General features: G+C 40.5%; 1 protein-coding gene across 1 annotated transcript in view; it reads right to left on the bottom strand.

Annotated features, from left to right (window-relative positions):
* Window positions 1-19,523, bottom strand: part of LOC147335852 (glucosidase 2 subunit beta-like) — a 177,559-nt gene that overhangs the window by 116,563 nt on the left and 41,473 nt on the right. The window contains exon 9 of the mRNA XM_086282813.1: window positions 4,358-4,444. Within this exon, the coding sequence (XP_086138939.1) occupies window positions 4,358-4,444 (87 nt within the window). The remainder of the gene's footprint in view (window positions 1-4,357; window positions 4,445-19,523) is intronic.

Genomic DNA, 19,523 nt, shown 5'->3' with positions numbered 1-19,523 from the left:
AATTAAAGGTGAGAATCTGCACTCCAAGCCCACATTCATTATGTAACTGTAACACGAATGCTTCGGTAAGCAGCTGAAACTGAGCATATGGCTAGAAGGTAATGGCTGTGACGGAGAGGCTTGATTGCATATTGAAGAGCCGATATGGAAACTCAGATGATTACAGGTAGATCGCAACCTCTTGACAATCTAAGTATCATACTGATGTTTAAGTGGCATACAGAAGCTGTGAGCTTCCAACGGCAAAGCATCTTCATGAAAATGCATTACGAGATCACAATCAGTCCACGCGCACATTTGTAGCGGTTTTTCAGATATCCGCAACATCACAGCAAGTAAAATACTTTGAGAAAAAACAGTGGAGAGGTCAATAAAGAGTTCCTCTCGCATCTCAAAAAGAGGAAAGAAATCACTTAAACTGTAAATCAGTAGCACAGGAGGACAGTACAGTAAAAAAAAAAAAGTCATTCCTACCTAATAGCACATTAGCACCTAAGCACAATGAACAGAAAGCAGCTTGTGCTCATTTAGTAACACACACACACACAAAAAGCTTTTGTGCGCCACATACGGTTGTATTTATAGGTACAACGACAGTTTGTAGGATGGCCTCGACCTTTTGGCTATCACGTGCTCTGTGGCCGTGGCCATGAATAAATATTATAATACCCACTAGAGTACTAAAATCTCAATGTTTATGTAGCTCTTTGTATTCAGTGAAAGGTAACAAACACTCGTCATCTTCAGCATCTTAGGGTTCACAGAAAAATGAACATCTGCATAGCTCGAGGGCCATATCTGGATACTTCTACCAAGCAAGACTCTCAATGTCTGCTTGCCTGCATTGTGGCTGTATAATAGTGAAAGGAAGGGATTGGACTTAATAGAAAGAGAAGCAGGTATAAGAGGTAGGAAACCTTTTCACTCTTAGCCTAGCTGGTCTTTACGTTCGGCTCATTTTTGCCTTTTCTGGTTATATTGATGCGCCGTGGTTTGTTTTGTTTGAAGCTAATGGCGATCCAACGAAAGAATGAACAGTAAACAAATAGACAGACTCAAAACTGATTGAATGGGAGCTCACATATATTACAGCCATTCCACGTCCACAGTATAGAACCGCAAAGTTGGGAAGTTGGGAATTCAGTGCTTCCTGAGCACCAAGTGAATCTCGTCTACATGACCATCAGTCTCAGTAAGCATAACGTGTACAAAGACGAATGCGTTGTCAGAGCGACAGGGTTGTTTATTCGCTGTTCGGTAAAGTGCTTCATCATATAAAGCGTTACCGCACCTAGCTGGCATAAAAAATGTATTCATTTGTTATCAGCCATGGAATTCCTTCTTTTATCAGTAATGATAATAGAGTCGATTTTAACATTCAGATAATTGTTACAGGGGTAAAATAAAAGGCTGTTCTGGTAACTTTTATGGCACATCAACTTTTCTGCTAGCAATAATCCTGTAAATAAAATGAATCCATTTTCAGTCTGTATGTGTTTCAATGGTGTTTTAATGAAAAGCGGCGAGGCAGGGGTTTGCCTTATAATTCATATTCTGTGATGGAGCAACACCGAGATAAGCCAGGCGGATGGTGACATGTAATCTGAACCCCACTGTTTTTTTTTGGGGGGGGGAGTTGTCTATGGAAATGACTAGCTTCTTATCGGTGGAGTGGGTTATTTGAGCAGATTCTCGCTGTGGCTTAGTGAAGGGACTCAATCACCACTGCCCAGCGATATGCCTCACTTTCGTCCCCCATCATCCCCCCTTCATCTTTTTATCTGAGGAAAGGAAATGAAAGGATGGTATCTGGTACTCTCCGCGTCCTCGGTTTAGGAGATGGAGAGGAGCGGACATTTTCTTTTAGGCTTTAACTCGCTGATGAAAACATGCGGTCTATAAACCTGCGCTCTGAAAAGAAATACACTGGCAATTTATTGACTCTGGATGTGCACCGACTCAAAAAGGAAGTAGTTATGAGGTAATTTGTGGTGTGACAGCTGCATTTATAACTCTGGAGTAATCAAGCTTTTACACATTTTGGTTAAAGGAACACCATTTTTCCTCATTTTCTGATTATCTTCTGGGCTTTTTCTCTTGTCTCCACATTTTTCTTGGAGGTTATTGCACACAGCCACTGGAGATGATGCTTTTGTTTTTCTGTGTACGTGTACAGTATGCGGTTAATGTAGGAAAATGTTTTTTAATTTGCAGGTAGAAATGGGTTTTGGGTGTGGAGAAGAGCAAAAATGGGACAGACAGAAAGGCTTGAGAAGTTTGCAGTCCACAGTAGGTATATAAAGGGAGGGCCCAGTGACAGATGTCAGGGCTCGGTCATGCATCATTTATTAGTCGGTAAATTTCAGGGGAATCACAGCGTTCGCTGGTTTCTCTACAAGAGGCAGAGTAAATGTACCCTGTCCGACTACTTTGGTGAACCTTAAAAGGCGACTCACACTATTTTGCCTCCTTGACAGTTTTGTCCTAAACTAGGAGAAACTATTGCAATGCCTTTATGTCAGGCTGGAATTGGACTTCTGTAAAAACACACAACAATTTTGAAGGTTGCAGAGCCTCCAAATCTCACCTGTGTCTTACATCAGAAGAGGTTGTGACAAGAAGCCAGACTGATACAGGAATAAAGCAAGGTTAAGGCTTTACAGCTTAAGTTGGGAGCTCTGTTAGGGCATCATTCAGCACCGTAATGATTCATCTGAATGATAACATCAGCACATTAGCACAAGTATAAAATCCCACTCTACTGTATGATTTAAAAGCACCAACATTAGTTAACAAGGATTAAACCTGTCTGTGTGACCAAATCTGGTGTATTTACATGACAAATTTAAGTGCTTATGTTAATTAATGTGCGCTGTCCCCTTTAAAGAAACATAACCAAGGAGCTGAGCTGTGTGCCATTAGTTTTACAGGGTTTTAGGGGTACTGCAGGAGAATTTCTAGAGTCCTCCTTGTTCCTGTGAGCTGATAGGAAGGCAACAGTCAGTCAAGTGACAAATAACCACGTAGCCAAGTTATGCAGAAGAGAATCTCTGAACAGATCATACCTTGACGCAGATGGGCTACAGCAGCACGAGACCACACTTGGCTAAGAACAGGAAACTGAGGCTACAGTTTGTACATGCTCACCAAAATTAGAAAATAGAACAAAAAATGTAATCTGGTAAGAAGAGTCTCAATTTCTGCTGCAAAATCCAGCTAGTAGTGCCAGAATTTCATGTAAACAACATAAAAGCATGGATCCATCCTCCCTTGTAACAGTTCGGGCTGGTGTTGGTAGTTTCACGGTGTAGGGGATGTTTTCTATGTGAAGTTCAACACATAGACAACACATCCAAAAAGATATAGTCTGCTGAGTTTTAGTGTAACTGAGACGTAATATACACAATAAAAAGGTAGAATATATATATATTAGTGCTGTCAAAATTATCGCGTTAATTGTTAAGATCAACGCGAAATGTTTAATGCATTAAAAAAATTTAACGCTGATTTTGTTTTTTTTATTAATTTCCTGTAATCTAAGACCTCTGGAGGAGGGGGCAACAGTGTGCTATGCTGGCGTTTGGCCTGACAGAAATGATTAGAAGAAGAAGAAGAAGTGACACCATGCTACTATCTAGCTAACACTAGCTAACACACGCAAGCATGGACGAGGGCGGACTTTTGGGTGGAAAGTTTCTCTTTAAGAAGTTGCCTGATGGCTTGTTGGACAAAACGAGAGTAAGATGCACAATTTGCAACGCTGAATTCAAGTACCACAGAAGCAGTTCATCACTGGCGTATCACCTGAGAGCAAAACACCCAACTGAATCCACCTCTACGGGACCTCGCCAGTCTACGCTTCAGGAGTATTGTGCTTGTGGACGAATAACAAAAAATGTGAGAGAAAAGGTAACCAATTCCTTGGTTGTTTGGATAGCTAAAAACTGCCGACCAGTTAGCATAGTAGAAGATGATGGACTGAGAGAAGTCATTCGTGCTGCATCAGGAGATGAGTGTTACAATCTGCCCTCGAGAGGAACCATTGTGTCGAGACTGCACACTTTGTATGGGGACCAGAGGGCTCAGCAGTCCAGCAAGCTTGTGCAAGTAAGGAATGTCGCTCTCACCGGAGACCACTGGACTTCGGTGAACAACGATAATTACTTAAAATATAAAGAATAAAAAAATGTAATTGGAGCCAGGCTATTAATAAAGTAATTGAGATTAATCGCAATTAATAACAGAAAATTGAGAGATTAGTTAGTTAATTTTTTTATTTCTATTGACAGCACTAATATATATATATTAAGAAAGATGGAAAAAAGATGGCTGATAGAATTAAAAAAAGAGCTCTTACTTTGACAGTGTCGCCTCTCGTCAGGACGTCCCAGAGTGTGCTCTGAAACTTGGAGAGATCCATCCTGTGACCTCTGTCCAACAAAGCCTGGGAGTGAGAGGAAAATCAAAAAGGTGAATCAAAGCGTGACAAACATGAGTCTGAGCACCCGAAAACAGCTTTCCAAAGACATTCAATGTGCAACCGTATCATATAAATTAGTTGAAAACAGCCCACATTACCAGCACTCAGTATATGAAGTTCCTAATAAATAAATAAAAAATTCAATATGACGGGCACCGCAAATATGCACATCTCCCCCTAAAGCACATATGCTGTTAGATTTGTATTGTTGATTGTCATTTATGCTTAGAAATATTTACTTATATGTGCTTAGAGTTTTGTAATTAGTTGTAGATTGGTAGAGGTTTTGATCCTTGATAGTCTGCAAACTTTGTGTGTATTAGACAGCACTTTGGGAGCATGAGAGGTCATACCGTGTCTTATTGTTTTATGGTAGGATTAACGTAGCTACGTCTGTTCTAGTCTAAGTGCTCTTTGTATAGATGAACTGCAGGACTTCCTCACCGTGTTATCTAGGATGAACCATCTAGGGTGAGGGGGAGGCTACCCTCTTCCTGACCAAGGATGTTTAACCCTTTGATCAGCAACACACACACACACACACACACACACACACACACACACACACAGGCAAGGTACTCTTTGTTTGTATGTAGACGTCGTATGTTAATGAACCTATGCATATTCATGTAACCTCAATAAAAGGGCAGTGTTACAGGAGGACGGACGAGACCAACTGGAGTCAAGCGGTTGTCCGGTTCTCTCCCGTGCACGAGTAACATGAAGAACTTTGCCTATTTGTGTCTTGCTTAGCAGTGTAATTATATTGTCTTAACGTTCCAGCGAATAGGTTTATGCTACAAACCTAACATATGCATTCTGACTAGGGCTGAACGATTATGGAAAATAATCTAATTGCGATTTTTTGCCCCAATATTGCGATTGCGATGCGATATGCGATTATTTTTTAAGGTATTTGTCTTCTGTATTATTAAACAAAGACAAGCAATACATCATATAGTATGGCCAATACTATATTACATTAATTTTAAACTGTTCTTTCCTGGAAGACAGACCTCTGTTATGATGACATGAGGTGATGCATGAATTGATGACTGACATTTTTATTTAACTTCTTCAATCACAACAGTATATTTGAACATACACAATAGTTTATTTTTAGCTTACAAACATCTGAGCATAAAGTGCTGACAAGGAACCCTGGTGTAAACATTAAAATGAAAGTCAGTGCAATGTGCAGATTGCAGAAATATACATAAAAAAAATCAGTGGCTTTACCACACTCAGTTTTTCGACATCTGTGAACTACTAGACAGTCATTAAATTAAAAAATAATATTAAATAAATAAAACTAATAAATAAAAAATACACACATCTTACTGATCTCTGCAGTCAGTAACATTACACATAAAGTGCAAACATAATAGCAATTGTATAAACACACACACAAACACGCCTTTAAAATTTAAAGGCGTGAAATTGGACGGTCTAGCCTTCTGATTAGCGTCACCGCTGTCTCGGTGGAGTTTAATAAACTCGGCCGTCTGCTTCTTGCTATCTAAAATATAACCAGACACTGGTGTAAATTCTCGACTGTCTCATACTTCTGTTTAATAAGTTTTCTGTTTGACGTTTAGTCAGCTGTGTGAAAACCAAGGAGGAACCCACCCGGGGGATTAATAAAGTTTTATTTTATCTAATCTAATAACTTTAATCTCAGCCAAACCGATTTACTCACGAACAAACAAAACACTGAAAAAAGCCCAACAATAACATTTTTAGGTTGTCTAAGTGACTTATATATTACGTTTAACCCGAGCAGCGAAACTCCGCGGTGATCTGAAAATGATGTGCCGGGAGTTGTGCCGTTCTCGGCCGCATCAGTAACCCTCGAGCTCCCGGCTAGCTGTCGAGCTGGTGGGTAGCAGACGCCTCTGAAAACGTCGAAGCACTTTTGCAAATATGGGATATCTTGATAAACCGAGCAGATATTTGATGTTTACACAACTACTTTCTCGCCTGAAAATATGTTAAAAGTTTATTTTGTGACCCAGAAAGATTAGTATGAGTAATTTTAAAACTTAGTAGCGGCCGCCATTGCTGGAAACTGGAGTTTGGCTGGGCCGCGCTATGAATTCTGGGATATGGTAGTAATTTGGACAGCCTTCGGCGCGTCGCTGTGACGTAATCGGTCTACAAATGCGGCCTCAGGAGGATGCAGCCCATGAATTGTATAATATAATCGCAGTATAATCGCAGCCTTTGCGGTTAGAAAATTGCACTTGATCATGTCGCGATATTATCGCAAATGCGATATATCGTTCAGCCCTAATTCTGACAGACCTCAGGTTGCACACAAGCTGGTAATCTTGCATCTGTTGTGCAGTTTGCCTGGTGGCCCCACAGGTATAGGCTTATAAAAAGTGCCTTACATAACTGATAATAAACGGCACATCATCCATCTCCCATTCAGCTCACCTCCCAATAATCCCCGCTGCCATATCTGCTTATCTATTCAAGTCACCCTCTCATTAAATCAGCTTTTACAGCCAAATGGAAGAAGTTTACTACTCATAGAAGTCAAATACCATTCATCATGAGGAAGGCTGTAGTTATACAGATATAGACTGCATGTTTTAATTCACTGGAGGACAAACGCATCCTTCCTCCTATCTCAATAAACATAGACTCCTGCAGAAATAAATAAATAAATAAATAAATAAAATAAGGTGGGGGGAAAAATTGACAGGCGAATTAATCTGCTGCCTTTTGCCTGCCGAAATGGAAGTCAGTGAGGCGGCACATACCAGTGGGTGCCCATCAGTCACAAGACCTTGTGCGGGGCCCGAAAACAGCTGAATGTGATGCCACTGCACATTGGGAGGTAAAGGATGGTGACAGAGAAGTTGGTACAGCTTTCAGTGTTTATTCATCTGAAACAGTGTCCCCTGGAAGCCATTTTGGCAGCAATGTATCACAGCAGGCACTGACCTTTAGATGCTATGCACAATTAAGCTAAGCTAATAAACACAACTGCGGATCTGGACTCGTGGAACGGAAGGCAGGTGGCTGTGAATCACGCTGGACACGTGAATGGCATAAAGCTCACTTGGGTGGTGTTTTCAGAGCGAAAACTGAAATGTGTTTGTTATGGAGGAAATGAGCTGAATTTCGAGCTTTGTCTGGTGCTGTAGAGGCTTTCTGATGTTCCGGGTGGCCTCTACGCAGAGTACAGAATTGTCCACGCGCTCAACTGAAGCAGTCCTTCGCTAACACAACATACAGTAACCTTGCCTTGACAGCTTAGTTAGTTAGTTAAGGTTTTAGTTAATGGTTCTTGTAAGAACTGCATTGGGCTGTCTAGACATTAGTATTGTGTAAGAAAAGGAAACCTGGCAAGTCTTTTTTTTTCTCTCAACTTTTTGGCTTCAATAATATTCATATTGTCAGTTACCTCATCATATTAACCACGACAAACAGATGTACTGACGAAGTGTACACGTGCAGGAACACAAGTGCCTGACTTTTGCCATTTTCAGAAGTTGCCCTTTCTTGGCACACACCAGGTAATGATCTTCTACAGAAGCATTTTCACCACAGGAAACACTATATTTCATCTACGTGAAAGCGTTTCCTGCAAAGCATGTAGGAGGGGGTGCACCTGCTACCAGATCCCTGGTACAAAATCTGCTTAATATCCAGGTGTGCACATGTAAGAATAGCGCAGTTAGCAGTCAGATTAATTCACAGCACACAATTAGACAAGTGTGGGGACATCATTTTTCCTGCCTCTTACAGGAAAAATGATGTCCACACACTAGGTGGTACTCCTGTCTGAACTAAACACAGTTGAACAGAAAAATTTGCTATCATGTGCAACATGTCTTCTTCTACTTCTTCTTTCAGTTAATCTCTTTAAAGGTAACCACAGCAGATCATCTTGCTCCATCTCACCTTTTCCTCAGCATCCTCCTCTGTCACACCAACTCTCTGCGTGTCCTCCGTCACTATATCCTCAAACCTCCTCTGAGGTCTTCCTCTTTTCCTCCTGCCTGGCAGTTCAATATATCCACTATCCCTCTTCTGCACATGTCCATCTCAGCGTTGCTTCTCTAACCTTTTCCCCAAACTGCTTGGCCTAAACTGTCCCTCTAATGTACTCATTTCTAATCTTGTCCATTCTGCTTGCTCCCAAAAATCTGAACATCTTCAGTTCGGCCTCCTGTCTTTCTGTCGGTGCCTCCGTCTCCAAACAACACACGACATCAGGTCTCACTACCAACTTGTAAATCTTCCCTTTTATCCTGCTATCCTTCTCTTCATCACCTCTCTTGTGTGCAGTACATTGCTTTGGGTGGTTGACCCTAGGTAATTAAACTCAACCACTGGTACACCTGTCTCCCTCTCATGAACACACACGTTCTGTCTCATTTCTACTGACTTTCATTCCTCTTATCTCCACAGCATACCTCCACCTCTCCAGGCTCTCTTTCACCTGCTTCCTACTATCACTACAGATCACAATGCAATCTGCAAACATAATAGTCCACAGAGACTCCTGTCTGTCACTCTTACCACACACTCCTGTCCTCATACGTGTCCTGCAATACCCTCACATACCTCTCTGCCACTCGTGACCTCCTCACGCAGTACCACAGTTCCTGGCACTCGATCATATGTTTTCTCCACATCCACAGAAACAGAGCTCAGCTCCTTCTGACCATTTCTATACTTCTCCATCAACTCTCTCAAAGCAAACATCACCTTTAGTGCTCTTTCTCACTCATCGTGACCTTTTTCGCAACCTAGCTTCAACAATCTTTCCCGTATCTTCATGGTAAGGTTCATCAGCTTTATCTCTTTGTAGTTCCTACAGCTCTGCACATCACCCTATTCTTTAAACTCAGTACTAGTACACTTCTCCAATCCTCAGACGTCCTCTCACTCTCCAGGACTGTGTCAAACAATATGCTCTCTGACCTCTCTCCTACACAGGCATGAGCTACAAGTGAGGTAGAATATTCTGACCTGAGAGTCTCGACATTTTCAGAAGTTCACGTGTAGAAACATCTGGATCCAGGGTTCTCAAAGAGTGAGAGGCCATCGGTAGCTCCCAGTAACAACTTATGAGCCCCATGATTGCATCAAAGTAGGAATGCACATAACATTTATCCGCGCTCTATATGCCATCACGTCGTAGCGCGTAATCAAATTCAGGGAAAGTATCTTTCCACTTCAACACCTTTCCATTAGTCATCACGACAGAGTAACCTTGAAACGTAATAGCGAGACGCCCATTACATTTCCCTCCACCAAATACAGCTGCACAAAGAAATGTAAGATTCATGGTTATGTGAAAATTCGCCAACAGTTCTGAGAAATAAGCTCCACACTTCATCATATAGTCAAACGAACGCACGGGCTGATGAATCAGTATGCAAAGATATTGCCTTACAAGAGAAAAGAGCTCAAATAACATGGTTACATACTTTGCTATGTTATTTGATAGATCCAGCCGGTCCCAGAAGCACAGTTCTACAAATACCATTTATATCTACCTGGCAAGAGAATATTGGGTTTCTAGTCAAAGTTATGAAATGTATCACCTTGCAAATATGTGAAAAGAGCACAAACAAAAAGATGAGACATCCATTACCATGAACCCACAAAACTGAAAATATTACCACTCCCACGCCGTATTAGTACATAAGGCATAGAGGATTGTACACATGCATGAGTAGAAAGTCACACAGGTAATAAAGCTGCAGCTACTTTTGTTTATTTGCCTCATGTACGAGTCCCTCTCCCTTCATTTAGGCTTTTATCCTTTGCTCAGTCGGGTACCCGGCAACAAATACACAGACACAGTACGTTGTTCAGACAAAGCAGTACTTACAAGTTAGGCGCCACACCAGCTTCCACAGTTAGCATGGTGAAATTTTCAGCAGTAAGCAATACCACTTAATGTTTTAATTATCATTAAAAAAACTGTGTTTGATCATCAAACTTTTATCAGTCACGGAAAACAGTGTCCTCATTTACCCAAAGGCAAGTGCGCAGGTGCAGCATGCAACGTGGGTTTGCTTTGAATCTAAAAAAACACAGCTCAAGGCAGTGAGGGAGCTCTAGAGATTTCTCAGCCTTCTAAGAGGACCAACCCCTCTTTCTCTTTTCTCAGACTGTACATCCTCGATTCCTTTTCGCGTGTTTTTAGCCCTTGCCACTAGAGACGCAGGCGGGGGAGGCGGGGGAGGCGGGGAGAGAGAGGAGTCGGGCAACAGGTATGTAACAAAATGAGACATCCTTGCTTCGGAGCCATCGTTTTAAAAGCAGTGTCAATTAAATGTGACATGTAGCACACAGCTGCATTGTGCTGTTTGCGTTTTCTTTTTTGTGATCGCAGATGTCAGATAGGCACGACAGTGTTTGTGACAGCATATATATATTTAGGCCCACTTTTAATGAAATTCCCAATGCAGCACAAAGTGACAAGAGTGTACAGACACACTTTTTTTTTTTTTTTTTGGAATCACACACATATACAGTGAAGGGCAGAAAGTCTGACAAGAAAAGACACATCTGAAGTTTGGCTGCAAGCTGGAGTTTAAAAGAGCACTGAGGGCGACTTGAGCTAAGATGGTCACCCTGTCTGCAGAATGAAAACAGCTTCGTGGCCACAACCGCAGGCTTTAAAGGAACATGTTTAGCCGAGTGCACGATGTGGGGACTTTGGAGCAGGGGAAGAATGTCTCTTTAACTCGCTAACAGCTTGTCAAGTATGTAAGCGGAAGCTCTCGGTGTCTGCGGACTAGTTATGTACATCAAACTGCTTCTAAAATATCCTCAATGAGAGAGACACACTGTAGACCCATGGGTGACAAACTCTTTTTATGACGTGGGCCACAAACAGCCCACTTTGAACTTAAACGGGCCGGACTGGTGAAACTCCTGTATAGAAGTTTAACTACACATTTAAAATCCCTGATATATATTAATATAAGATAAAGAAGTGCAGTTCCAGCAAATGAAGGAAATCTGTCAACACAAACAAATAAATGTGTGAAATATGACTTTTTTTATATATATTGAGAGAATCTGAAAATTCTACAGCAGAAAGTGAAAAAACAGGAACTTTTCTGTAATTTAATCTATTACTTCATTACTTTGATGCAGTATGAATGGCAATGGGAGAGCTCCCTAAACCTGTGAAAACACAGTTAAAAGTCCAAAATCTATGCCAGGGACGTCAAACTAATTTTACATCGTGGGCCACATAACAGATCACTTTGATCTCAAGTGGGTTGGACGAGTGAAATTCCCCCTTTCGATCATAAGGAAGATTAACCACACATTTAATCTCAGAGTTAATATAAGATTTAAGAAGTGCAATTTCAACGGGACGTCGCAGTTTTTATACAAGATGATGAGATCGTGCCGGAGTAAATGAACAAAATCTGTCAGCATGACTCTTTTGGCTTTAATTGTAAAAAATCAATAAATACGTAAAATTACAGAAAAACAATCCTGATCGCTCATTGCACAGACTGTGATGTCACTACAAAACAGCTTGCTAATTCATAGAAAATGTTGTTTTCAGGCTGAATTTCTTTTTTAAATTTTCAACATTCACTGCATGATCCTCTCTGTTAATCCAAGAAAATGGAAAGGGAATCAAGGGAGAGTGATAGCAGTCAACTGTGGGAAGAGACGGCAGCCTATTTGTTGACAGCTTATTAAAATGTAACTAGTTCAGGGGAGCTTTTTAAAAACTAAATGCTTGTTTACAGTAATTGTTACTTAAGCATCAATTGATACAGCTGAAGCTGATAAGCCATATAATAATCCTGCAATGTGCCAGGCTGATTAGACCACCTGAGGCACAGTAATTAGGTAAAGGATAATCAAACTTAATACTCTAAAGCTTTTTGACTAACTTCTGTGAGGCAGGATATTTTAGAGACATACTGATGTAGTACAGTTTTGTGTTCATTCCAGTCATGTCTTTGCTTATTCAAACTGTTGATCTTGAATTTAATGTTATCAGACTTCTGTAGGTTCAGCTTGGAACATGTAAATTGAGGGATAAAACAGTGCAAAGCAAAGTTTCTTCTTTACACTGACAAACTATTTTAGATTTATTTCATTTCCAGTTAAAAGTCCTGATTGTTTGGGTTAAAAAATGGTGCTAAGTTAATCATTGATTTGTAATTTAGTCAATTAACCCGAGAGTGTCATTGACTGCAATTTGGTTTAAAAAAAATCTCTCCTATATATATCTCTCTTTTTAGATATTACAGACGATTCAAATACTCAACTTTAAAACTAGGGATGGGTATCGTTTAGGTTTTATCCGATACCAGTACCAAATCGGTACTTTTGAAACGGTGCCGGTGCTTAAACGGTGCTCAAACCGGTGCTTAAAGAATGGAGAACACACACTTTGTCCTAAACCTCTCATGTTTAGCTGTTTCCCTCTTTTTCTTTGGTCATTTTAGCCTTTTTGGCCAGGGTGAAGGGAGTATCTGCCATCAAACAAGAAGACAGCCGCATGTAATTACGACGGTGTTTGCTAGTTCACCTTACATGCATTAATGTAATAACGTGGTTAGCCTACTCAAGGTAAATTACACACGAACCACATTAAGCTACTCACGCAGAGAAGAACGGCTGCTGCTGCCATCATCATCCGTCATCATTTCTGCTACACTGGCAGGGCTAGGGGCCAGGACTCTCCTCTTCGGGTTTTTGGGGGATGTTGCTAACTCCGGGTCCGATAACAGGAACGACACCCGCAGAAGATGTGCTCGGTGTGAGGTCTTGCAGCAAGCTATCAAATACGGTGCATTTCTCGGCTTTTAACAAAATGCTATATGTTGCCAGGTGTTTCATCAGATTCGAGGAGTTACCTCCTTTGCACATTATCAGCTTAAAGCACTTGTTGCAGGCTGCTGAGTTTGCAGAACGTACATACCTGGACCCGCCTATTACGCTTGCAAAGGTAAAATGATTGGCTAGAATCCAAAGTGTATGACATCTCAGGGAAAAAAAGCACCAAAATGTGCGCTGCTTTTCGGTCTGGTTACTACCGTTTATGTCAGAACCATACCGGTACCCATCCCTATTTAAAACTGAAGTATTGATCAATAATGTAATATCACAGTATATATATACACAGAAGAGCGCCTCTGAATCCACAACAAACAATGAAGCAGATGGGCTATGGCAGCAGAAGACCACACCACAAGCCTGTCAGCTAAGAACAGGATATATGCTGTTTTCAACCAAAACTGGACAACAGACGATTGGAAAAACATTGCCTGGACTGATGAGCTTTGATTTTTACTGCAACTACGACATTCAGGTGACACTTCAGTCAGATTTTGGAGTAAAGAACAAAAAAGCTTCAGGTTGGTGATGGTGGTGTAATTGAATGGGTCACAAACTGTGTGATGCTATCATGTTAACATGGACCAAAATTGCTAACAAATGTTTCCAGCACCTTGTTGAATCTATTTATACTTTATTAGCTGTACCTAATAAAGTGTCCACAGATTATCTCGCATATTATCTACAATTTAGAAACTGTGCTCACTAGAGATGAAATAAAATCCTTCCGCTCAATAGCAATGCTAACTAAATGTATTTGCTAGTGGCTCATTTTAGCACCCTTAGCTGTTAAAAAGCTAAATTTAGCTAGCTTTGCAAACTACTGTAAAGCACATTGTTAGCATTAGCAATATTATAGCCTAAAACTAATACAGATGCTAGCACAATTGGCTAAGAGGCAACCCTGCACGATTAATTGTTTCTCCCTCCTCTACGGGCAGAGAGCATTAAAAAGGACAAGGTATTTGTTGCATGGTCTCCATGACCCTTTTCTACTTGCTAACACTTCACATTGACCAAAAAATAATAACCATATTCATTATGAAAATAATTTTTAATTGAAGACCTAAAGTCTATACTGCACAATGAAAAAAATAACCTTCAAACTTTAAGGCTATAGAAAAGTATTTTCTTTACATCAGGAATATTGCATTTCTCTTCTGCACTAACTTGTCATCATCAGCCCACCTATGCACGCAATTACACCAGGCATATTTCCAGCAAAGCCTGATTTCAAGATTTAATCATAGGGAGAGAAAAAAGGTGTTGTAAGATTCTTTAATCATGTTAATGAACAGTTCCTCTTTTCTTAAGATAAAAAAAGATGGGCAGATGGATCGATATATAGCATCACATCAGTCCATATTCTCCTCAGTATCTGGGCCCGGGGAACATTTCATAAAGGCCATAGGGTCGGCTTATCACGGAGCTAAATGCCAATGTAATTATTAGTGTCTGGAGATAGTGGAAAGGGAAGCACATCCTGCGGCAGTACACCATATTTAATTAATAAATGTCACTCTGTAGAGGGAGTGAAGGGAGTGCGTGAGAAACGAGAAAAGAAGCGGGGAGGGAGAGAGTCAGAGTGACAGCAATACTGATCCTGACTTAAGTGCACAAGCAAACAGCCACATCTGGTACATGTAGAAATGCACTGGGTAACAAAACACAGGTTGCTGAGATTATACAAGCGCGACAACAAGAGTCACATCGGGTCCAGTGTTAAGTCGCTGTTATAAAACATGCGACAACAAGCTGGAAGAAATACTCGGCATACCCTTTCTTTCACAACCGCTTACATATTGCAGCTAATTGGCGACACTGATTTGCAAATAAGGTGTGATGTTCTTACAGCAAACAGAACATTAAAGGTACGGGAGATGGCTCCCGAGGTGGGATCACAGAATACTTCACTTTCTACATTTTTGCACTTGAACTCTGGACAGCGTTGCGAGAATGAGGTCAGGAAATGGTTCAAACCTGCCCTTTGACACATCTATGAAAGAAACACAATTACCTGTAGCATACTCGGGGGTATTCGCAGGGTACAGACTAAGGAGCTACCTAACAATTATTTAGCTACTGTCATTAAGGAGCTTGGAAAGAAAAGTGTCTGGACTTCTTTAAGTTGTTTGAAGACATTACACCTCTCATCTGAGAAGCTTCTTCAGTTCTAAGGTCAAATGGTGGAGAGTCCCAGATTTAAGGCCTATAGGAGTGTCCCCCAAAAGGGACAAAGGACCTCCTAATGATCCTCTACCTAATCACACGAGCCAAGGTGTGAAAACGGGTGTAGGTCACAATCAGCCAAGGTTTCGGGTGAACTCATTGTGAAGCCTAGCCCCACCCTGTCATGTGATTTCCTGAAGTCAGAAGGCCCAGGACATGAGTGGGAATTAAGGCGTCATAGCTTTAAATCTCATAGGACCATACTGTCACAATAAAGCACTTTGCTCTCAGACTGCAGGCTTACTTTTGGTTTCTCGAGTTTCTAGAAGTAGAATGGGAGGCAGAGCCTTCAGCTTTTTCCTGTGGAACCTTCTCCCAGTTTGGGTTCAGAAGGCAGACACTCTACTTTTAAGATTAGCCTTAAACTTTCCTTCTTGATAAAGTTTATAGTTAGGTCTAACTCAAATGTGTTTGAACTACCCTTTAGTTATGCTTCTATAGGCTCAGGCTGTTGAAGGCTTCCCATGGTGCACTGAGCATTTCTTCTCCACTCCCCTCTTTTCACTCCTCATGTGCTTACACACCACTGAAAACATTTCATTTAATACAAACCACACGTTGATAACGTTTGATATTACAGGAAAATAAGCTCAAAACTGTTGACAACTTCTAATTATGAACATCAGCAAAATCCAGAAGGCATTTTTTAAATGTGTTAATCAAAAACACAACAGTTTACTCAGTTAAATAAAATTAGCCTTACAACAAATTTGTGGCAGCAAATAAGATAAGATAAGATAAGATAACCTTTATTAGTCCCACACGTGGGAAATTTGTTTTGTCACAGCAGGAAGTGGACAGTGCAAAAGTTATGAGGCAAAAATTAGAATACAATAAGAATAAATACAGTACACAACTGTACAGAATAGAATAAAATAAAATACTATATACAGTAGAATAAAATAAAATAAATATACAATAAGATAAAAATAGAATACAAATACAAATACTATATACAACTGAGTAAAAATACAACGATGACAGAAAGGATTATTGCACTTAGTATTAAGTCGGTATTAAATATGGTCGGAATGAAATGTGACGGGAGCTTTTTCAAAATATAATGAAGAAATATTGCTGTTAATGAATGTAGGTGCAAACTGAGACACAAAATATCCATACAGAACCACTTTAAAGCAGCACTTGGCTCGCATTCAGGAAAGATTGTCATTTAATACAGAGCAAGCCCAGAGGAAGACACAACTTGTTTAGTGATTACAATTCTGTCAAAGTCACCACCTTTCTCTTAAACAATTTGCCTTTTGTGTCTAAACTACACAAAAAGATTCAAACCTCAGTCTTTGGTGTCAAATTCTGCCCCCTGGCAGCCGCCATCCACCAATCAACGCACATAGCGGAAACACTTCCTACTGTGGAGGAAAATGTTGCCAGGAAACATAATTCAAGCTGCAGTTTTCCCTCAGCAATGTCATTGGGAAAACAAATTGGTATTATTAGTATTTCTAGGAGAAAAGGGTTGAAATTGTCATCATTGACACTTAATTCTCAGGAGGAAAGAAAAGGGAAAAAATCCAGTTATGAAATTCTGGTCTTCGCTTGCTCTCGCATGCCTTGCGTGATTGACAGCTTCATTAATTAGCTAGTTAGACTTGAAAGAATGGCAGAGTCCTAGCAATGAGATGAGCGTGGAATATTACAGGAGTAGACGGCAATTTAGCTTCATTTTTCATCATAAAAAGAAACTGAGAGAGCATTTGTATGCAGTAAACATTTCAGCCAGGCATCTAGATATACTGAGCTTGGTAAACAACAAGTAATACACAGACTGGAAATAGACCTGTGTTTGACATGTATGTAATAACATATTATGAGAGGTTAGGTTAGATTTGACACACTTTCTAACAATATTCTAACACAGTGGTTCTTAACCTTGTTGGAGGTACCGAACCCCACCAGCTTCATATGCGCATTCACTGAACCCCTCTTTAGTGAAAAATAAAATGTGATTTTTTTACTGGTGCACAAAATGAGCCATGCATGTCATGGCGAAGGCTCTGCCGAACCCCTGAGACCGACTCACCGAACCCAGGTTAAGAACCACTGTTCTAACACTTATATCCACTATAATATATCACTATCTGTGTAGCAAATCAAACATTAACATTAATTTGGATCAAATAATGAATTCAGTGCTAATAGCAATCCTTTCCAATGTCTACCATTCATATTACTTAGCTCTCAGACACACAGGCCTAGAGATTGGCCAGCTAGATTACTAGAGAAAAATGTTTGTTCCCAACCAGTCAGCGAATGGTTTGTAAAGTTTGCTGACTGTCACTAGGTGAAAGTAGTATATGGTACTGCACCAAAGATTCCTTTGGTTACTATTTGTTATGATTGGTAGTTAAACTTGAAAAATGTTAGACGTGTTGAATGTGTTGTTTGTAGCACTACTTTTAACCTTCTAGGACCTGGCGTCCACATTTTGGGTTGTATAGACCAAAATACAAAATTTACAAGGACCTGATGTCCACTTACGAGGACGTTATACTGCCACTGTCCTATCGAAATTTAAAGCGAATGTCCTCATATGTGGATCTCATTTTTCTCAGAAACAAAAATCAGGTAAAAAATAAAAAATAAAGAAATCGCGTATTTTTTTGTTTTTACATTCATCAGGTCCCAATCAGCCCAAATAGCAAAGAGAAATTAAAAATGCATGCCATGAAAGAGTTCGGGTCTTCGGGGGTTAATGGGAAGGTGAACATTCTTACATTTTCAGCTTCCATCAGACGATTTCAAGTTTTACTATCATTCGTCAAGTAATTAGTGTGATTTTGCACACAAGCTGGTGTCTTTCATTCGAACCGCAGCTATCCGCTAGTAACCGAACCAGCAACTGCCAGGCATTCAGCAACAGACAGCAACCTTCAAGAACCACTCGCCAACTGGTTGGGGAATATGTGTTTCTGTCTAAATTTTCTGGCACTTTTGCCAAATCTTTAAGTCTTTCGGGGTAGAGTACTCAAAACATGTCGTTTGGGCCTCTCAGCGAATAATTTAAACCTGCGGACGGCAGCCGTGAGGATGACAGATGACTGCCAACAATTTAGCCAACACTGAAGAGGACAGCTTAACAATTATCCTAAAATTAGAAAAGTCTAGCAAGTTTTTAGGATGTTAGGATGCTTTTATAACACTTTTCCTATCTTATGTTTTCATAGTACTTCATTTTATACAAGTTATGAAGTTTTTGTAACATTCCCCCAGGTCAGGAAAATCTATTGAACATTTTAAAACTTTTCTCAGAGCATTTTAAGTTCTGTGCCCTGATCTAGTTTTATTTTACATAATTTTCGCTTTCCTTTGGTTGAATTATGCATTAATATGCTTTTTGCCTTTGAACGTTTTCATTTGCTGCTTGCTGAGGCACTTTGTAACCCCGGTTCTGAAAAGTGCTGTAAAAATAAGCATTTATTTTGCTTACCGCTGAAATAAATGCAGAAGCTAGAGACGCGCGCACTGGTGCCACTGCTGTTGGGAAACAAAAATCCGAGTCCCCCCCGTCCTACTTTGGTGAAGGTCGTAGGGGGTCAGGCGTCCTGTCTCTTTGCTTTTCCTGCTGTCTGGGACTCAGGCAGCGTGTCAAGCAAGACGCCAGCTTCCATGTTGCACCCCTCCCAACCCCCCTCCGCTGCTTCCTTTGCCCCCTTCAATCAGCCTGGAGTGCTACCTGAGTCATGACTACACCTGGGACCCTCTTGCCTCGCTGTCATTGAATCAGCTGCTGACACCAAGCCCATATCCTGCAGATTTTGTTTTCTGCCCACATATTAACGCTGAGCAGTCTGCAGAATAGAAAAAGTAGATGAGAGAAAATAGATCAAGGTCCTGGAAAGCCGCAAAAAAAAGAAAAAAAAAAGATGTCTCTAAATGTTTCTTATGCAACAATTTCTATCCCTCTCACACATTTCTTCTGAAGGCGACACTCCTCGGCACACAGAAG

This window comes from Aulonocara sp. 'chitande type north' Nkhata Bay, linkage group LG3, assembly GCF_057382095.1.
Source record: "Aulonocara sp. 'chitande type north' Nkhata Bay isolate Kocher_YH1m ecotype deep benthic linkage group LG3, A_spYH_male_GT1.1, whole genome shotgun sequence".
Classification (NCBI taxonomy): domain Eukaryota; kingdom Metazoa; phylum Chordata; class Actinopteri; order Cichliformes; family Cichlidae; genus Aulonocara; species Aulonocara sp. 'chitande type north' Nkhata Bay.
The sequence above is the reverse complement of the archived record's forward strand: the minus strand, read 5'-3'. Positions and strand labels throughout refer to the sequence as shown.